The 19,536-nt window shown below is 38.7% G+C and overlaps 1 protein-coding gene and 1 long non-coding RNA gene across 2 annotated transcripts in view; both read right to left on the reverse strand.

Annotated features, from left to right (window-relative positions):
* Nucleotides 1–3,024, reverse strand: part of LOC109176797 — a 4,175-nt gene extending 1,151 nt beyond the window's left edge. The window contains exons 1-2 of the long non-coding RNA XR_002053454.1: nt 3,008–3,024; nt 2,766–2,767 (exon numbers count right to left, since the gene is read on the reverse strand). This is a non-coding gene — a long non-coding RNA (uncharacterized LOC109176797). The remainder of the gene's footprint in view (nt 1–2,765; nt 2,768–3,007) is intronic.
* A 12,010-nt stretch (nt 3,025–15,034) lies between these two features.
* On the reverse strand, nt 15,035–15,652 carry LOC109176793. Its single transcript, XM_019326187.1, has one exon. It carries the CDS (start codon nt 15,650–15,652, stop codon nt 15,035–15,037), a length of 618 nt encoding a protein of 205 aa, XP_019181732.1.
* Between the last annotated feature and the right edge of the window lie 3,884 nt (nt 15,653–19,536).

Genomic DNA, 19,536 nt, shown 5'->3' on the forward strand with positions numbered 1-19,536 from the left:
TTTAAGTCTTTCTCATGATTTTTCCTATTTTTAGTAAGGGCATTTTTGCCTTTTCATATTTTTTTTTTTGTTATTTTTCTAATTTAAACTCATTTAATTGTTTTAAAACTTTAGGTAACCTCTGATTTTTAGTAATCATATTTTTTCAACCGATTTTTAGTAAAGTCCTAAACTAATTAAATCGGTTGAAATCGGAAGAATAACAAAAAAAAAAAATGAAGAGACAAAAATGCCCTTACTAAAAATAGGAAAAGTCATGAGAATGACTAAAAATGTCTAAAAAATAAAAGTCTGGGATGTTAAATGTTAAAAATGATAGTATGAGACTAAATTTGAAATTGCCACCAAAGACAAGGGAGGACCTCTAGTTGAATTAACTCAAAAAAATATAAAAGATAATATGAATAATTAATACATTACAAATAAAAAAAATAAAAAGTTAAAAATAATTTGTAAGTGTACAAGAAATGGAGTAAAATATACACGTTTTATATTTAATAGTGTTATTTAACAATGTTAATTAACTTAGGGAAAAAAAGAGACAGAAGTAAAAAATTCAGAAAATGTAATTTCAATGTCTTCACTTAAATTCATATTAGTTAAGTGTTTAATTACAAAAAAGCACAAAATTTGCATTTTACATTTTTTATTTTATTTATTAAAACCGATTTATTCGACGGAAAGTTAGAGATCGGACGGAAATACAAAACCAAATATCCGGCAGTTTTTCAATTATTTTAAAAACGGATTGGAGTTACAAAATCAAAACCGTAATTCAATCGGATGTGCCCTCTGACCACTTGATCAGTCCGAACCCGTCCGCTGCACAATCTTAGACGAAATTGAAAAGAATTTATGATCGAGTATATAAAAAAAAAGGCATAATGTATAAGTTAACAGTTTAACGCTGCATCTAATTACACTAACATATTTTTTTTATTATTATTGTTAAACCTAACTATCGTTGACTTTTATTATATTTTGTGATTAAGATGTATAAGCTCTTGGTCTTGGATGGTCAAAATATGGATCCATTGAGGATATGAGGCTTTTAATCATTTCACAATAAAATAAATTAAACCTAAAGGCTCCACTCCTTGTATTGAGGGTGTAGTTGGTTGCATATTGATGTGCACACTTTATGAAGGTAATTTAACCTTTGTGTCGCTTTCCACAATAATGATGTATTCTATATATTTCTTATCTTTTATTCTGAAATAACTAATTAATGATTTGTTGAAAGAGCAAATTACACTTTTAGTCCTATGACTATAAGGTGCGTGTTAATTTCGGTCCGTGACTTTTAAAACTAATAATTTAGTCCTTTAACTATGTTTTTTTAGCAGAATTGGTCCTCCCGACCAAATCACCGGTGAAAATTGACCGGAAAAATTTAAACTTTTTAAAATTTTTTATTCATGAGGGCAAAAGGGTAATTTCATCCTCATTTCTTTTTCTTCCTTGCGGTGTGATCTCATCTTCCTCGCCCGTGGTTCTTGCGACTAGTTGCTAGTGATGGCTAGGTCGACTGGCAGTCGTCAATCGAAGAGGAGGGCGTCCAGGTATCCGTTTTTGTCGTCGACTTCGGGTTCCGTAGGTGCAGACCGCCTCACGGCGTCGTCTGGGAAGTTCAAGCGGCTGTCGGTTAGGTGCACTCCTCCCTCGGCGGTTCGTGATGCATTGGGTGTGGCGGCGGCTGGATTTGCTTCCCGGGTTTCTGCTAAGCGGCGGTCGGCGCAAAGGTAGGATCACCGTGGTAAGTGGGATGTTGTGTGCTTTTTTACAGTCATGGGATTTTTCTATGGTTGTTTCCTTGTTGTGCATTATTTCCTAACTGCATTGAGACCACTTAGTTCGTATTTTTGAAAGGTCTGTGGAATAAAAGCAGGCGCAGCAAGGAAGAAGAAGAAATGAGGATGAAATGACCATTTTACCCTCATAAATAAAAAATTTAAAAAGGTTTAAGTTTTTCCGGTCAATTTCCACCGGTGATTTGGTCGGAAGGACCAAATCTGTTAAAAAAAACATAGTTAAAGGACTAAATTGTTAGTTTTAAAAGTCATGGACTAAATTAACACGCCCCCTATAGTCATAGGACCAAAAGTGTAATTTGCTCTTTGTTGAAAGATAATAGTATTTCTTACTTTACTAGAGATATCGGATAAAAATATTAATTTTTTTTTAAAAAAAATAAATTATAGCTCTTGTGAAATCAGTATACTTATTAAGTTATACTAATTAATTAAATGAAGAAATAATTAAATTTTATGTTATATAATTTAATTTTCATAAGATAATCTTAAAATTGATGTATAAATTTTTGAATGCTCAAAATATAGATCAAGTGATGCATCAAATTAAAGTTACGAGTGAGGCTTTTGTGTTGACAATGATTCCACACAAAGAAACAAAATGAAAGGCTCAACTTCACATGTCGAGTGAAATATGTTTCATATTTATGTACACAACTTATAAAGATATTCCATAATATAATTCTTTGTTATATTCTAATTGTTCCTTAGTTTACAGTATAACTTTTTTATATAATGTTTATATATATATGTACAATTTATATTTAATCTCAATTGTAAGGAAAAAATAAAGTGTTTTATGAATGGGATTAATCTGTTATCTGTCCCTTCACGCCAAAATCAACAACCTATGAGAACAGAACATAATTAATCCGCGTGTGGTTGTTTTCTAAAAAAGAAAAAAACAGCAAATTTCAAAGGCAAACTGAACTGTGTAATCATCACGTGTTCCACTACTAATGTATTGTATGTGCAGATGAATAGATGAGAGAAGGATTTCTCCAAATCAAAAAACATTATATTATAGGGAAAATGACACTTTTTCCCCTTATGTTATATACTTATAGCACTTTTTCTCCCTCAATTATTTATGTAAGCACATTAGCCCCCTCAATTATTTTAAAAGTGGTGGTTTTCTCTCCTAATATATTAAATTGACATTTCTACCCTTAAAGTAAACATTTTATTTATTTTACTTCTCCAACAAATTATTGCGTATATGTAGCGATTACTACGGTTCGGTTCGAACTGAACCAGATACTATAGCAATCGAATTAAAAGTTTTCAGTTATGATTCAGATTTAGAACCCAATATTTGGATTTCAATTTATTAAATTTAAGAATAAAAAAAAAAAACTGGATCATGAACCGGCGGCTCCGGATCCCGTTCGCGATTTTGAACCGTCTTTATTTTAAAATTTTATTTTTTATTTTAAAATAGTTTAAATTCAACAATAAATGTATTTTATTTTTTCAGTTTGGAACATGAACCGGCCACTCCAGTTCGCGATTTTAATAAACTCTAAATATCGCGTTTTGATTATAAATTGTAATTGGAATATTTTGGTTTGATTACCATAGTATCTGGTTTGAACCAAATTATAGTAATAATTTATTGGAGAATAAAAATAAATGAAATATTTATTTTAAGGGTAAATATGTTCATTTAACATTTCAGGGGAAAAAAGAGCCACTTAAATAATTGAGGGGAAAAAAGTGCTATAAGTATATAACATAGAGGAAAAAGTGCCATTTTCCCTATATTATATTATTGCCGATCAGAGGTGGTTCATATACTGTGATTGCATGATTGAGAATCGTATCCTAATTAATACCTGTCGTCATCATCATATCGCAGAATCAGAACATGTTTGACTTCCATTCATGAGTGGTCTGTCCACTATTGACTTTTCCTTTTTCTTCAATAAATTATTTTCTGCGACCAGACAGACAAAACATATATGGCCGCCAAACGTAGTCTAACCATTCGCTTATAATACGGAGTATGTGATAATATTATGTCTGTTCGTTTCAGAAGTGTTAGCAGCTTTTTATCCTCTCCATTACGTGATATTGCGGCTATCCTAATCTGATATTTTTGCGCCTATCTTCTTTTTGATGATGTTTCTAGATGAATGATCCACGTTAGGTTTGTTTCAAATTTCAATGTACCAATAAGAAATATCATCACCATCCCTATCCGGTACGACGGATCTCGAAATTCTTTCAAATGACTTATCAGATCTTCTAATTGTTGATGCTTGTGAAGCTAGAATTAGAAGAGTTAGATAATGTTCAATTTTTATAGGGTTTATTTCACCAAAAAAAAATTTTTTATCATCCTTATTCAGTTAAATTTGTTGTCAAGTTTAATCTTGTGATCAAGTGAGAGTGAGGGAGGAGAGAAAACAATATATACATATATTAAGTACACATCAATAACATACAAAATTCACATTTACAAAACATACTTACATAATTTACATAATCTTTCTTGTTAATCTTTTTTTTTTCTCTCAAAAATATGACAAAATCTTACAAAATAAAATAAAATAAAAAATCACTATTAAGGATGCTCTCAGTCTCTCAAAGTAGTTGTCTTTCCTATAAAATTTGAAATTAAAAGAAATATTCTATATTAATTAAATTTATGGTGTATTAGAGTAATTAACATGATTTATTATTACTTCAATCCCTTTTCAAAGAGTAGTTTGAATAAATTGTAATTTGAGTAATTAGAACATTTCACCACTTAAATTACATAAATTTTTACTAAAAGGACAAAAGTCAAATAAAAGTAGTACAAATTAGAGTTGTTACGTTGGACCATTATATCGCTACTCCTCTAGTCATTTCAATCCTACCACTCTAAGTGGAGCCTTAATTGTTTTGTCAAATAACATGATACATCGTGTAGTTTAGAAATATATAGTTGAACGAACGTACACTACACTATGGAGTATGGAATGAAATAAGGTCCTATAGATTGAGTCAAGAACACATATACTCATTTTACTTTATACTTCATAGTACTTCTTTTGATTACTTATTAGCCGTGTTGCAAAAATCGCGCCTAAGCGCCGATTAACCTGCGCCTAGACGCTAGGCGGTCGACCTCCTAGGTGCCCGCTTAGGCGCTCTAGGCGGTCCCCAGGCACCTAGAGGACGCTAACGATTTTTTCAACATTGCTTATTAGTTTTAGGAATAATTTGTTTTTTTTTTCAATTTTATTTTTGTGATTCATCAATGCATATCATATAACGAAAATATATACTATTACTAGTGTAATTTGTAGATTATTAAACAAATACTCTCGACTAATAATTATGAGTTTCTCTCGTCATCCAAAATATATACTATTCAGCCAACAATAAACCATGAAACCAACCAACCTTATAGTAAATATCTATCTACCTAATTAAAAAAGGAAAAGAAAAATAAAAAGAAAACTTTCCGTGGTTACGTTGTACAGAATTTGGAGTGTAAATAAACTCAAAGGTGGTGGTACTTTATAAAGTTGAGACTTCTTTTTCATTTTGGTTGGTCCGATTAGGATTTGGGTTGGCGCATTATACTAGCATTTGAAGTTTGACAAGTAGATTATTAATAATACAATTATAAAATCAAATGATATATTCTTGTATGTGTATGGACATTCATATAAGTAATAGCCAAATTCTATTAATGTGACTATAATAAAATTTGAATTAGTCTGAGAGTGAATTAGTCTGAGAGTGGCGAGGTACAAGATGTTGTACACACAAAAAAAAATGTTTGATAGTAGAGTATTCTATAAGTAGGGTAATTCGATGAGTACTTGAATAATATTTTATGTCATTTTTAATAAATGATAGCATAGAATATTTATTTTACTATAATAATCTAATTTATCTGTAGTATCGATGAGAATTGATAGAATTGTATTGAATAAATGTTAATGACAACTGTACAGATTGGGGGAATATATACAAGAGAGAATTATACGAAGACTAGGATAGCGAGTCATAATGTGACTCAAATACAAAGAGTCCTAATACTAGTCCTAATACCTCCCTCAAGCACATGATATACTAGTAACCTATAGCTTGTCTCTAAGAAAAGAAAATATAGGACTAGGCAAAGCTTTAGTAAATATGTCTGCAAGTTGATATTTTGCATGTGGAGATAAAATTAACTTGAATGTCTCCAGAAGTCACTTTATCTCGAACGAAGTGATAATCAATTTCCACGTGCTTGGTACGAGTATGGAAGATGAGATTTGCACACATATAAGTAGCACCAAGATTTTCACACCATAATTTTGGAACAGATATACCTAACACTTTAATCTCACGCAGCAGGGAGACTATCCACGTAACTTCGGCATAGACATCTACTAGAGCTTTGTATTTTTCCTCAGTAGAAGATCTAGCAACAATTCTTTGTTTCTTATATACCCAAGAGATAAGGTTAGATCCAAGAAACACAGCAAAACCACTCATGGACTTACGGTCCTCAGGGTATCCAACCCAGTCAGAATTAGAAAACGCATGGAGTTTTCTTGATGCTGACTTTTTCATACGTAAACCAAAATCAACTATTCCCTTTACATACCTAAAGATTCTCTTTAGGTGTTCCCAATGTGATATTGTAGGACCATGCATGTGTTGACACAATTGATTGACTGCGAATGACAGATCTGGGCATGTGATAGTTAGATACTGTAGTGCTCTTGCCAGACTTCTGTACTGTGTAGGATCCTCATATAAATTTGCACTGAAGGGTATAAATTTCGAAATAGAGATAGGAGTAGGCAATGCTTTACGTTCTGCCATTCCAGCACGTTTCAAAATATCATTCATATATCTCTGTTGCAAAAGTAAAATACCATCATCACATTTAATTGTTTCAATCCCAAGAAAGAAACCAGGTTCACCGAGATTCCTAATCTTAAATGCAGTAGATAACTCTTTTATCAAATGAGTCACAAGATCCTGATCACTTCCCATCTCAAATATATCATCAACATAGACCAAAAAATACACATAAGCAGAGTCCTATGAGTAGTAGAATAGAGACACATTCAGTTTTTATGCTTGAAACCCAACAGATAGTAAAAACTTATGTAAGCGATTAAACCAAGCTCTAGGTGTAACACCTCGTGTTACGACCCCTAAATTAAAATCAATTAAATTATCACCCACCCTAAAAAGGGAATTAAAATCCATTAATTAGCCAAAAAGGGGTCCACCATGGTCCATGGGCCCTTTATCCCTAAAGCCAGCCCCTTAGTCCTATAAGAAATAGGATTAGTAAACCCATGCCACTTAGACCACAATTAGGACTCTTAATTATATAAATAGGGACATAGGAGGCACCTAGAACTCACACCACAAATAATCTCTCACCACACAAGAAGTTCCAAGAATCCCCTTCGGAGAAATCAAGAAAGGAGAAATCTTAAAGAAAGACCCTTCATAGCTAAGGAAATTAATTAAGGCTAAGAGGTAACCCATGTCTCAACAAAACCTATTTTCTTCGCTATAATCTCTTTCCTTGGCCTCCCTCTATATGCTTGTGTCTTGATTAATTCCTCTATGCTATTTGTGAAATATCCTTGATGATTGATAAGATGATTTGTGTGTATTCTTGATAATCTTGATGATCTTGATGATGAAAAGAGGTTCTTGATATTGATGTAATGATTCTTGACAAATCTTGATAGTTCTTGATGTTAAAGATAAATTGTGATTTTGATGAATTGGGAGGGATTAGAGCCCTATGATGGATTGGGAATTTGTGTTATAATGTTCTTGATATAAATTGGGTGGAAAATTCGTATGTTCGGGTGTTGTTTATGTTTAGAAGTCATAATAGGATGAGTTATACGTGATTCTTGCTTTTGATCCATTAATTAACTACGTGGTGTCGTAAATGGCGTTTAAAAGTGTCTAAGCATGATTTCGGGTTCCACAAAGGATCCTGGGACGGATTTGTGATGAATGAGTCAGTGGGGGGTAGGTGGGGGTAGGGGTACCCGCCACCTACCCGCTGCCCGAAGATCACCGCCGGGCAGCGGGCAGGCGCCGGGCAGGCGTCCGCCCGCCGGCAACCCGCTGCCGGGCAGTAATCTCCGACGGGCAGCCGGCGGGTGATCCCTCACCCACCGGCTGTGAGCATAGCCATTAATGTGCAATCCAAATATCAGCTTAGGCTTTTAGTTGAGATGGAGCACATGCTTCAATTTGGTATCAGAGCCAGACCAAAGGTCATGGGTTTGAATCTCAGTGCCACTCATAAGCGATTACGGTTTACTGGTCCACGTGTTGCTTGGAACCCACCGCACACGTGAGGGGGCGTGTGAGCATAGCCATTAATGTGCAATCTAACTATCAGCTTAGGCTTTTAGTTGAGATGGAGCACATGCTTCAATTCCGGCTACCCGCTGGTCCGATACCCACCCCGGGTCCCCGGCTTCCTCGTTTGATGTTCCCCATTTCCCGTGGTGTCTCAACGGACCCCGCTTGTCGTGCTTGAGTCTAGTTTGATGTTTCGGGTGCTCCTCATAGGATAAAAGAGTCTTAGGAATTGCATGCTAGTTGAATCGGTAATCCGACGACCTAGGTGAAAGTCGTATGAACCCCTTTGTCGTGCTTGAGTCTAGTTTGATGTTTCGGGTGCCGCTCCTAGGATAAAAGAGTCTTAGGAATTGCATGTAGTTGAATCGGTAATCCGACGACCTAGGTGAAAGTCGTATGAACCCCTTAGGACTATTCTTAGTATGTGAATGATCACACGTAAGCTTAATTATATGTCTCCCCCTTCCCAATATGCTATTATGTGTTATTGTGTGTTATTATGTGTTATGTGATGCATGATCCCCCAACTTGGTTAAGATCAAGTGGGCTATACGGGCAGTTGAATGGGCTGAGAACCATCCCAACTGTTAACCAGGCCGATTAAGATCAGTCAGGTATATAAATATTATATAGGACTGAGGTCCACTATACGGGCAGTTGAATGAATTGAGAACCATCCCAACTGTTAACCAGGCTGGTAGAGACCGGTCAGGTATATAAAGATTATATAGGACTAAAGGTCCACATGGGCCTCGGTGATATGACCCACTGACCTGGACGCGCCAGGCGGTGTGTAGGGCCAACAAGCCGAGGAAGGCTGTAGTCCACCGACTTGAGTAATCAGGCAGTGTGTACGGCTACGACTGGCTGCGATCCACCGAGTGATGGGACATCGGTATGTAGGGCCGTAGTCTCCGAGGATCTTCGCCCACCGACTGAGTTTAGCTCAACGGTGTGTCGGGCTTGACCCGCTACGGTCCACCGATTGTGCGCATCAACGGTGTGTAGGGTCATAAGTCCCCCCTTGTAAAGGGGATCGCGGTCCACCGACTATGCGCGTCAGCGGTGTGTCGGATCGTGATCCGACGTTGAGTTCGTTAGCGGTTCTCAAAGGGTTGGTTGCGATCAACTCCCCTCGTACCACGGTACTAAGGTAGGGTGCTGCAGGGCCGTGTTAATGCTATAAGCATTAACCCTCATGTTCGGGGCATGCGATTGGTCCCGTGGCGCCATCAATGATTATGTGATATGAATGGTGATTGGATGACGATGTGTTTTGGAATTGGAAAGTGATCTGTGACCTTAAATGCGTATTCCTTATGATGTTATCTCTACTTAACTGTTTATTGTGTCAGATGTGATTATCCCTATTTGCTGAGTCTATTCCTGGTTTTAAAACTAGTGTCTCTTAAGTATATATCTTCCTGCTTCGAAATGATTTTCGTATATCTATATATATCTATCTATACTGTATTTCAACGCGTTGGAGTGGGTTACCAGCATCTCTTGCAGAACAGATATATTTGGCTTTCAGGCACAGACGAGTAGATCCCAGAGCGCGCTAGAGATCCGAGGCATAGAGTAGCTAGTTCCCTTTCGGCCTACGTGCCATGATTATGTATTGACGTTATTTAAAGATTTTAGTTAGTTAGCCTGTGCACCTGAGTTCTCTAGCTCAGGTGTGACATAGCACCCCATACTCTTATGCCTAATTTTGGGATTGTATGAGGAATTACCTTTATTATATAAGTTTTAAAAGTTTCAAAATTTCGGGGTGTTACACTAGGAGCCTGTTTTAATCCATACAAAGAACGCTTAAGCAAGCAAACATGATTGAGATATTGAGCATCAATATAACCAGGTGGCAGCTTCATATAAATAGTTTTAGATAGATTTACATTTAAGAAAGCATTATGAACATCAAGTTGCCTGATAACCCAACCAGAAGATAAAGCCAAGGAAAGAAGTAACCTGATAGTAGTGAGTTTTACCAAAGGTGTGAACGTATAAAAGAAATCCTGTCTAAGCACCCGGTTGAATCCTTTTACTACTAACCTTGCCTCGTGTCTCTCAATTGAACCATCTGCCCTTCGTTTTGTGCGGAAGACCCAATTACATCCGATAACATTCATATCTGCCCGAGAGGGTACATGACACCACATTTGATTTTGTAGAAGTGCATTGAATTCCTAGTCCATAGCCTCACACCACTCTGAATATTATACTGTCTGAGTGTAACAAGTAGGATCTAAGGGACAAACCTAAGCACTGAAAGCTGTGGGTGGTGCTTGAGATCTACTGTGAGTGTCGATAGTGTGCGTGCGAGTGGTAGATTTTACTGTCTTTCCATGTGGACGCCCCCTGGGTCGAGTGGCAACAGTAGTTGATGCTTGAGCAACAGGTTGTTCTAGACCGGCAGTCCCTGCCGGGGGGGGGGGGGTGTAACACCCCACATTTTCTAAATCTTAAGCAACAGATAAGCAACTTAATAAGAAAACTAGTGGGAATGTCACCGCCACAACCACCACTCTGTGGTGATTGCACATGCTAAGGGTGGAACTAGAAATAAAGATAAAATAACTAACATCCATAAACTCAACCGAAAGTCATAAGGGGGAAAAAGACACCCCGATCCGAAGTCTACATCATCAATAACATAAGTCTATGAATCCGACCAATAAAATCATAATAAAACTAATAAGAGTTTAGACTTCTATAACTAATAGACTAGTCTAACTCGATCATTTCTCAACGGTGGGCCCACCTGAAAGGGGTTTTACAAACAACACATAGACAAATAGGAAAACACCTGTTAGCACGAAGCTAAGTATAACCACACTCAACCCTGTAAAGTACTATAAAATATACTTTGGAAAATCAATTGTTCACATACTAAATCAAACAATCTCAACACTTAAACAACTGTAGATACATCACAGACTTTCTATATGCTTGCAACCTATAATATCAACAGGCATGCTTCTACAAAAAACTTAACAGCATAAGGATTCCAACACATAAATATCACAACGAACTTATCTCAGAGACCAGGGGCGGGGCTCCTCATGGCCTGCTTCTCTCAACCCGCCACAACGCCGGGCCTAAGCAACGACCCTCTCCTAGGGCCGTGCCCTAGGCCCGGTTGGCCACGACACTAGCCGGCGGCCCCCTTGATGGACCGCGGCTAGGGCCGTCACATTCATCTGGTGCACACTATGTGTGCACCAGATTATTCTTTTCATCTGCAAAACACATTCAAGCAAGTCCAAAACATCCAAAACATGATCCACACATCATAGACAAATACTAGATCACTTCCTAGCTCAAACACAACAAAAATCCACCATTTCTACTCGTTTATACTTAAGATATTAGGCTTCACAGAGCCAAAGATTAAAGAGGGAGTCCATGGGTTATACCTTTGTAGATTCCTCCTTTTTGTTGGGATTTCTCCTTCTTCCCAACAAGCTACACCCCCCTTTACCTCCTAGACATGACAAACAACCAAAACAACAAGCCTTAAGAGCTAAGTTCTCAGAGATGGAAGCTAGAAATCAAAGAAGCTAGGAGAAGAATGAAGAAATGGAAGCTTACTGTGTTTTCTTGCAAAGTTGGCTTGGGGAAGACAAGGAAGAGAATCAAAGAGGCAATTGTCTGATAACATTCCATTTTATAGGGCTCTAAACCCTAGGAGAATCAACAATGATTGGTGGAGGGCAAAAGTGTAATTTCCTTTGGCTAAGAGATGAATCAGGAAAAGGGTTTGATGTCTAGTGGTTCACCATGCTCCATGGACCAAGGCTAGAATTGCTATTTTCAATACTTTGGGGTTGGAAAGGAATTTTCTCAAAAAGTTTTCTAGATGAACACTTGTTTAAGGCTTCTCAGAATTCTCCCGGTCTCACTCAGATTGGTTTCCCAATTTAAAACTTGGTACGCGAAGTACCCGAAAACTTAGGATCTTGGATTAAAAATGAGTTTTGGTGTTGAATTAATTTAAAATGTGTTCAAAATAATTTATTCAAACACCAATTGATCGCAAAAATTTTTAATGGCGTGAAAATGGCTATTTTGGAATTTCTTAAAATTAGATTTATGAAATTAAATTTTGGGTTGTCACACTCTATCCCCCTTAAAGGAAGTTTCGTCCCGAAACTTAGAAGGAACGAGTGGATCAAATTCTAGAAGGATAAAAGAAGATATAACAAAGAGGCTGGGAATTTCTGTTTGGATATTTTGGAAAGGTTTAGAAATCTCTTAGTTCTTGTCTAACTTAGCTAAAACTTAAGCAACTAAACACATAACGAGTCTATTAACTGAACACAAAGGCTTAACTAATTACCTTGATCAAAGCCTCCCGAAGAACCTCCTGGCAGCATGTAGTTCGGATCCCATCCGTAGGGAGTCCATTTGCACTTTTTCAATTCCCATTCTTTCTTCCATCACAGCTGCCCTTTGATCAAAGTTGGAAAATCCATAATTGACTTGAGCACTCAGATTGTCAAATCGGTTATTGATCATGGCATACAAGTCCTCGTAAGTGGGTCCTCGAGGTCCACTCATATAACCCTCTTGTGCTCCCGACGGGGTGGCTGCAACTGGTGCTCGCTCATTACTCATCCCTATTCCTTGATCGGCTCCCATAGCATTCCCTTCACCACTAGCCTCAGCTATATGCCCATATTCAATCCCAACATTCAGCCACTTTCTTTGTGGCACATTCAAACTAACCACAAGAGCAATTCTTTCATCCAATGGTTTCTTGGCAATGTCAGCCAGGGTCAGATACTTGTTATCAGTAGTCTGGTATAGCTCATAGTATCTCAGATTGGCGGCATTCAAAGCCGTTCTAGTGGTCCTTTGTATCCTCTCTCCGAACTCGGGCAAATTCATCTTCTTAAAAACCCAACTTAACATCATACCATAGGGCAAATTTTTCCTGTTCTTTGATGTAAAGTAAGACATGTGCTTAAGGATCAAAACAGGCAGATTTATCGCACATCCAAACCTGAACATGAAAGCAATAGTACATGTCCAACTACCAGTCTCCGTGAAGTTGTTCCTACATGGGAACAAGCACTCCTCTATCAATAATACCAACAACTTCCTCTCTCCAGTCAACGTGGGTCTCTCAGGGCGGTATTCCTTAGGGAATTCTTCCCTACTTCCAGTCATATATCTCAAGTATTCATGGTAAGTCAACCCTTCGTGGGCAACCCAATCGTCCCGGTCATACATGTCTAGTCCATCTAATGGTAGGTCAAACCAATTGGACAACTTCTGTGGTGTCAATTCGACTTTTGTGCCTCTCACATTAGAGGTAATCATAGTCACACCCTTCTTATGCTTTGTGGACAAGTTTTCATAAAATTCAATCACCAAATCGGGATAAATTTCTTCTTGAATTCTCAAAAATTTCCTCAACAAACCCCGATTCTCCAGTATACTATTAAAATCCTCAGAAAAGTACTCAGGAAAATAAGTTTTACCTCCTATTACTGAGTAGGTAGGGCCTTCTTGACTGGTTCCCTCCACTTGTTGTTTTCCTTTCGCCATTGTAGTCCAAAGCTTCTTGTCTTGAACTTGCTCAAATTGAAGTGGATGACCTAACTAGTATTTTTCTTGCACTTAGGATAACTTGTGGAAGACACTTTTGAAGTTCCCTTGATTAAAGATGGTGATTTGAAGGAGATAGGTTTTTGGTTGGGGTTGAGGCAGAAAGCAGCGCAAAAGAAAAGAAGAAGAAGAAGAAGAAGAAGAAGAAGAAGAAGAAGATGAATTTCAACACTCTGATTTGGGGAAAAACTGACCGAGGGTTAAAGGTGGTGGGGCTTGGCAGCGGCCATCCAAGTGGCCCGCCCCAAGGCCCGGTGTCAGCGAGGCTGACACAGCCTCAGGTCACGGACCGTAACGTGGTCCGTGACCACGTCCCGTGCAACAGAACGGGGCCTGCTCTAATCCGTGGCCTAGACCCGCCCTCCGGGTCGGGTGATTGGCCTCAAACTCTTTCGGTCCTCCGACTTTGTCAAATCTTCAAATCGGGTCAAAATTGGATGTGGCCCTCGAATTTAATAAACCCCGTTTCTTAGTCTATCCTTTCACTTTTAAATCCTTTCTGGGAATTGCTTGTCCCAACTCCAACTTAAGTTAAATTCTCATCCAAATCTTTTCTCGTCGTTTCTTTCTTTTTCCCATTTCCACTTCTATTTCGGTAAGCAACTCTTCTAGTTAAACTTTAATAATTTCCTAGCGATTTCATTCTTACTTATACCTATTTTCATTCTTCTAATCTCTTGTTCCTTAATTCATAGCATTCAAGCCGATACTTTCTCTAAAGCAATCCTAATTAACTTTTAATTCTCAAAGTCTTAGACTAAGCACAACTTCAACAACTTGCAACAATTTTTTCAATCATACACACCCAATTAAGCATTCATGCAAGATTCAACACACTCATTCCAAATTAGAGTGTTACCTTTCTCAAGATTGTGGCCACTAGCCTAAGTCTGTCCCATGACCATGATCCTCCCTGGTCCAGCTCCTCTGGTACGTTCTTGCTGCGCTCCACCTCGTCCATGATTCCCATTCCGGTGCGAACCTGCTCTCGGTGGATACCCACGACCCATAGCTTGATTCGGTGCCTGACTGATTGGACCTCTGGGTGGCTGGCTCGGGATCGTGCCATGAGATCCCTCCGTCCTCGGATATCGACAAGTAGCAGCTCTATGGCCCGGTCTCCCACACTGGAAACAAATCACGGGCATCCCTCCACAAGTGGTCCTAGGATGGTCCTTGACACATCTCGGGCACACCGTACCGCACTCACTAGGTGGTCCCCTAGCTCCAACTCCCTGTCTCATTGCCAGATTCTTCCTTTCCCCACCTTAGTTGTCAAACCTGCTCGCCGGATTGAACCTGTGCCCCTTGTTTGATTGTGAATCCATACCCTCATTCTTTTTCTTCAATCCCTGCATAGCATCCCGGTGCAACTGTTGAATCCCAGAGTAACCAGCAGCTGCGTCGTAGGCTTCGGTCAACGTAGCAAACCTCGTCACAGAGAATGACTTTTGGGCATCATAGTGCAATCCCGGGATAAACTTACGAGCCCTACTAGCCTCATCGGGTGCCAAGGTAAGAGCGAATCGAGATAACGCCACAAAGCGGGCATGATACTCCTGGACAGTCGAGCTTCCTTGCTCGAGATGCAAGAACTCTTCATACTTAGCAGCTTTAACATGCTCTGGATAGAACCTCTCCCTCAGTACCGTCTTGAACATCTCCCAGTCAAACCCCTCTCTCGCCTGAGCAATCGGTCCCTCCATTACCCACCAATGATCGGCCGCTCCCTGTAAGTAGTACACAGCAGCCTCTACTCGCTGATCCATCGGGCATCCTACCATGTCAAACAGCTTGTCAAACGTACGGATCCAACTCTCGAGAACCTCTGGATCCTCCTGGCCTAAGTAACTTGGTGGGTTGCGTCCCGTGATCCTCCTAGACATATCTCCGCCACCATTGTTCCCATTTAGCTTGACGCCCCGATAGTCTGAGTCAACTGGGTGAGCTGGCGCAGGCTCTCTGTCAAGTCAGTAGATGATGACACTCTAGGTCCTGAGGAGCGAGGAGATTCCTCTCTAACTCTTCGCGGCGGCATCGCGATGTCCTTTGTACATGACCAGAACAGATCATTCTTGTTAGCACGACTAAAGGTTAGCTGATTCTAACTTTTCTATTCTTAAAGCAAAGCTCGCAACAAGCAAGGCACACAAAGCAAACAAAGGCACTTCTTCTCAACTACTTTAACAACTTTTCAAAGGCAAACTTCTTTTCTACACTCTAACTCTCAAACTCTTGGTTTTTCTCTTTCAACTCCCCACTTTTAACTTCTCTACTTTGCTCACCACAGATAACAAAAGCACAATAAGCACATTGGTGAAACACATAAGCAATTTACAACAAAGCAAGGAACTCACAACCTCACCGCGTTCCTATTTGATACTTAGAGCTTTTCTTATCACCGAATCTCACACTTAACCACTGAAGTTGAGGCTTTCTCATCTTAACTCATCACTTAGGGTTCTTTCCCTAATCTTATCCTTCCTAGGATTTCATTTAAGTTCATCTTCTTAACTTATCCTACTTAGGATTTCAACTTAGAGGTCATTTCCTATTCGGTCCTCCCTAGGCTTTCCACTTAGAGTTTCTATACTCAATCTTAAGGTTCAAACTTCCTAAGTTTCCCGCGGTTCGTACCGCTCTGATACCAATTTGTAACACCCCACATTTTCTAGATCTTAATTACAATTCTAAACCACAATTAATCATAAACTAAGCAGCGGATAAACAACTTAATAAGAAAACTAGTGGGAATGTCACCGCCACAACCACCACTCCGTGGTGATTGCACAGGCTAAGTGTGGAACTAGAAATAAAGATAAAATAACTAACATTCATAAACTCAACCGAAATTCATAAGGGGGAGAAAGACACCCCGAAGTCTACATCATCAATAACATAAGTCTGTGAATCTGACCAATGAAATCATAATAAAAGTAATAAGATTTTAGACTTCTATAACTACTAGACTGGTCTAACTTGATCACTTCTCAACGCTGGGCCCATCTGAAAAGGGTTTTACAAACAACACATAGACAAATAGGAAAACACCTGTTAGCACGAAGCTAAGTATAACCACACTCAACCCTGTAAAGTACTATAGAATATACTTTGGAAAATCATTTGTTCACATAATAAATCAAACAATCTCAACACATAAACAATTGTAAATACATCACAGACTTTCTATATGCTTGCAACCTATAATATCAACAGGCATGCTTCAATACAAAAGAATTAACAACATAAGGATTCCAACACATAAATATCACAACGAACTTATCGTAACGAACTCATGCTTACAAGCAATTTCATACTATTAATCAATACGAAAAACTATCTTCATGCTTTCAAGTTCTCATTAAACAAACTAGATATACAAGACTTCAAAATGTAACTAAAGCGATCATGCTCGATAAAGAAACTTGATTGATCATTCTCATTATGCAATCTCGTGCAATACTATAAATGTACTCAAATGCAATCTCGTGCAATACTATAAATATACTCAAATGCAATCTCGTGCTATACTATAAATATACTCATAACTCATTTGTAAAATAGAATACTTTCTGTGGAGGTCTCATTGAGTCATAAATGACTTGTTTTCTTTCTTTCTTTTCTTAGAGTCGCAATAACTCACTTTTTTCCTTTCTTAGAGTCACTATGACTCACTCTCTTTATAAATGGACGAGGTAGGAACTTCACCATAGTGTGAATGAACCTATCCGGGCACGGCGTCTAGCCGACCAAATATTCTGCTCGTCCACCGAACCACTCTCTTGGTTCTATGCTCAAACTCTATGGAATCAGGTATCGAACTATTAGCGTGCACACCCCCTGACCAGGATTCCAAGCCTGGCAGGCAGTTTCCAACCTCGTAACGTGGGAATACACCGTGTTACATATACTGGGACCGCAATGTCCATAAAATCATCCGAGAGGACATAGTCCAAAACCTCACTGATATAGATAATATATAAATATATCTCTCATGCACCAAACTTATGCATGCCACAACTCAACAACTTCTCAATGCATCAAATAATGATATACCACATGCTTATGGATTTTGAAAGTAATACTTAGGCTCACGTTGGCCACTTATGCACTTTTAAAAATATGATATACTTGAGATGCAAAAAAAAAATACTCTACAACGTGCTCCAAATCCATGTATATAATTCATAAAATTCTCAAGAATACAATCTCATGCTAAGCTTGCAACATAACAAATTCTATATAATTCCATCATCAAAATATACTCCAAAATTCATTGATCAAACAACACATTCTAATCATGTTTTTCTAATAAGTCATATATTCAAAGTGATCATGCTTCTCTACTCAACACAAAAATAAACATCAGGCAACAAGGCAAAACATTTCTCTTTTACAGTGAACTTCAAAATGCATACTGTGAAGCAAAATCATCATTAAATCCATCATAACATGCTCATTTCTAATCCAAATTCAACGAAATCAAAGCCAAAACGTTTTTCGAGACGGCCCCGAGCTACCAAGCCATAAGGACCCGTGACACCTAGCCCGAAACGACACGTAGCTGAGCCACAAAGGCCCGGCCACTGCACAAACCACTCTCAGAGACCAAGGGGCGGGGCTCCTCATGGCCCGCCCCTCTCAACTCGCCACAACGCCGGGCCTAAGCAACGGCTCTCTCCTAGGGCCGTGCCCTAGGCCCGGTTGGCCACGGCACTAGCCGGCGGCCCCCTTGATGGGCCACGGCTAGGGCCGTCACATTCATCTGGTGCACACTATGTGTGCACCAGATTATTCTTTTCATCTGCAAAACAAATTCAAGCAAGTCCAAAACATCCAAAACATGATCCACACATCATAGACAAATACTAGATCACTTCCTAGCTCAAACACAACAAAAATCCACCATTTCTACTCGTTTATACTTAAGATATTAGGCTTCACAGAGCCAAAGATTAAAGAGGGAGTCCATGGGTTATACCTTTGTAGATTCCTCCTTTTTGTTGGGATTTCTCCTTCTTCCCAACAAGCTACACCCCCCTTTACCTCCTAGACATGACAAACAACCAACACAACAAGCCTTAAGAGCTAAGTTCTCAGAGATGGAAGCTAGAAATCAAAGAAGCTAGAAGAAGAATGAAGAAATGGAAGCTTACTGTGTTTTCTTGCAAAGTTGGCTTGGGGAAGACAAGGAAGAGAATCAAAGAGGCAATTGTTTGATAACATTCCATTTTATAGGGCTCTAAACCCTAGGAGAATCAACAATGATTGGTGGAGGGCAAAAGTGTAATTTCCTTTGGCTAAGAGATGAATCAGGAAAAGGGTTTGATGTCTAGTGGTCCACCATGATCCATGGACCAAGGCTAGAATTGCTATTTTAAATACTTTGGGGTTGGAATGGAATTTTCTCAAAAATTTTTCTAGATGAACACTTGTTTAAGGCTTCTCAGAATTCTCCCGGTCTCACTCAGATTGGTTTCTCAATTATAAACTTGGTACGCGAAGTACCCGAAAATTTAGGATCTTGGATTAAAAATGAGTTTTGGTGTTGAATTAATTTAAAATGTGTTAAAAATAATTTATTCAACACCAATTGATCGAAAAAATTTTTAATGGCGTGAAAATGGCTATTTTGGAATTTCTTAAAATTGGATTTATGAAATTAAATCTTGGGTTATTACAGGGGGAGGGGGGTCGTGCTCGTGAGAATCCCCCGCGGGCTGCTCAGGAGAAGGTCCCGCGGGGTGGTCGTTTCCGTGAGAAGGACCCC

Source organism: Ipomoea nil, unplaced genomic scaffold (assembly GCF_001879475.1).
Source record: "Ipomoea nil cultivar Tokyo-kokei standard unplaced genomic scaffold, Asagao_1.1 scaffold0758, whole genome shotgun sequence".
NCBI lineage: Eukaryota > Viridiplantae > Streptophyta > Magnoliopsida > Solanales > Convolvulaceae > Ipomoea > Ipomoea nil.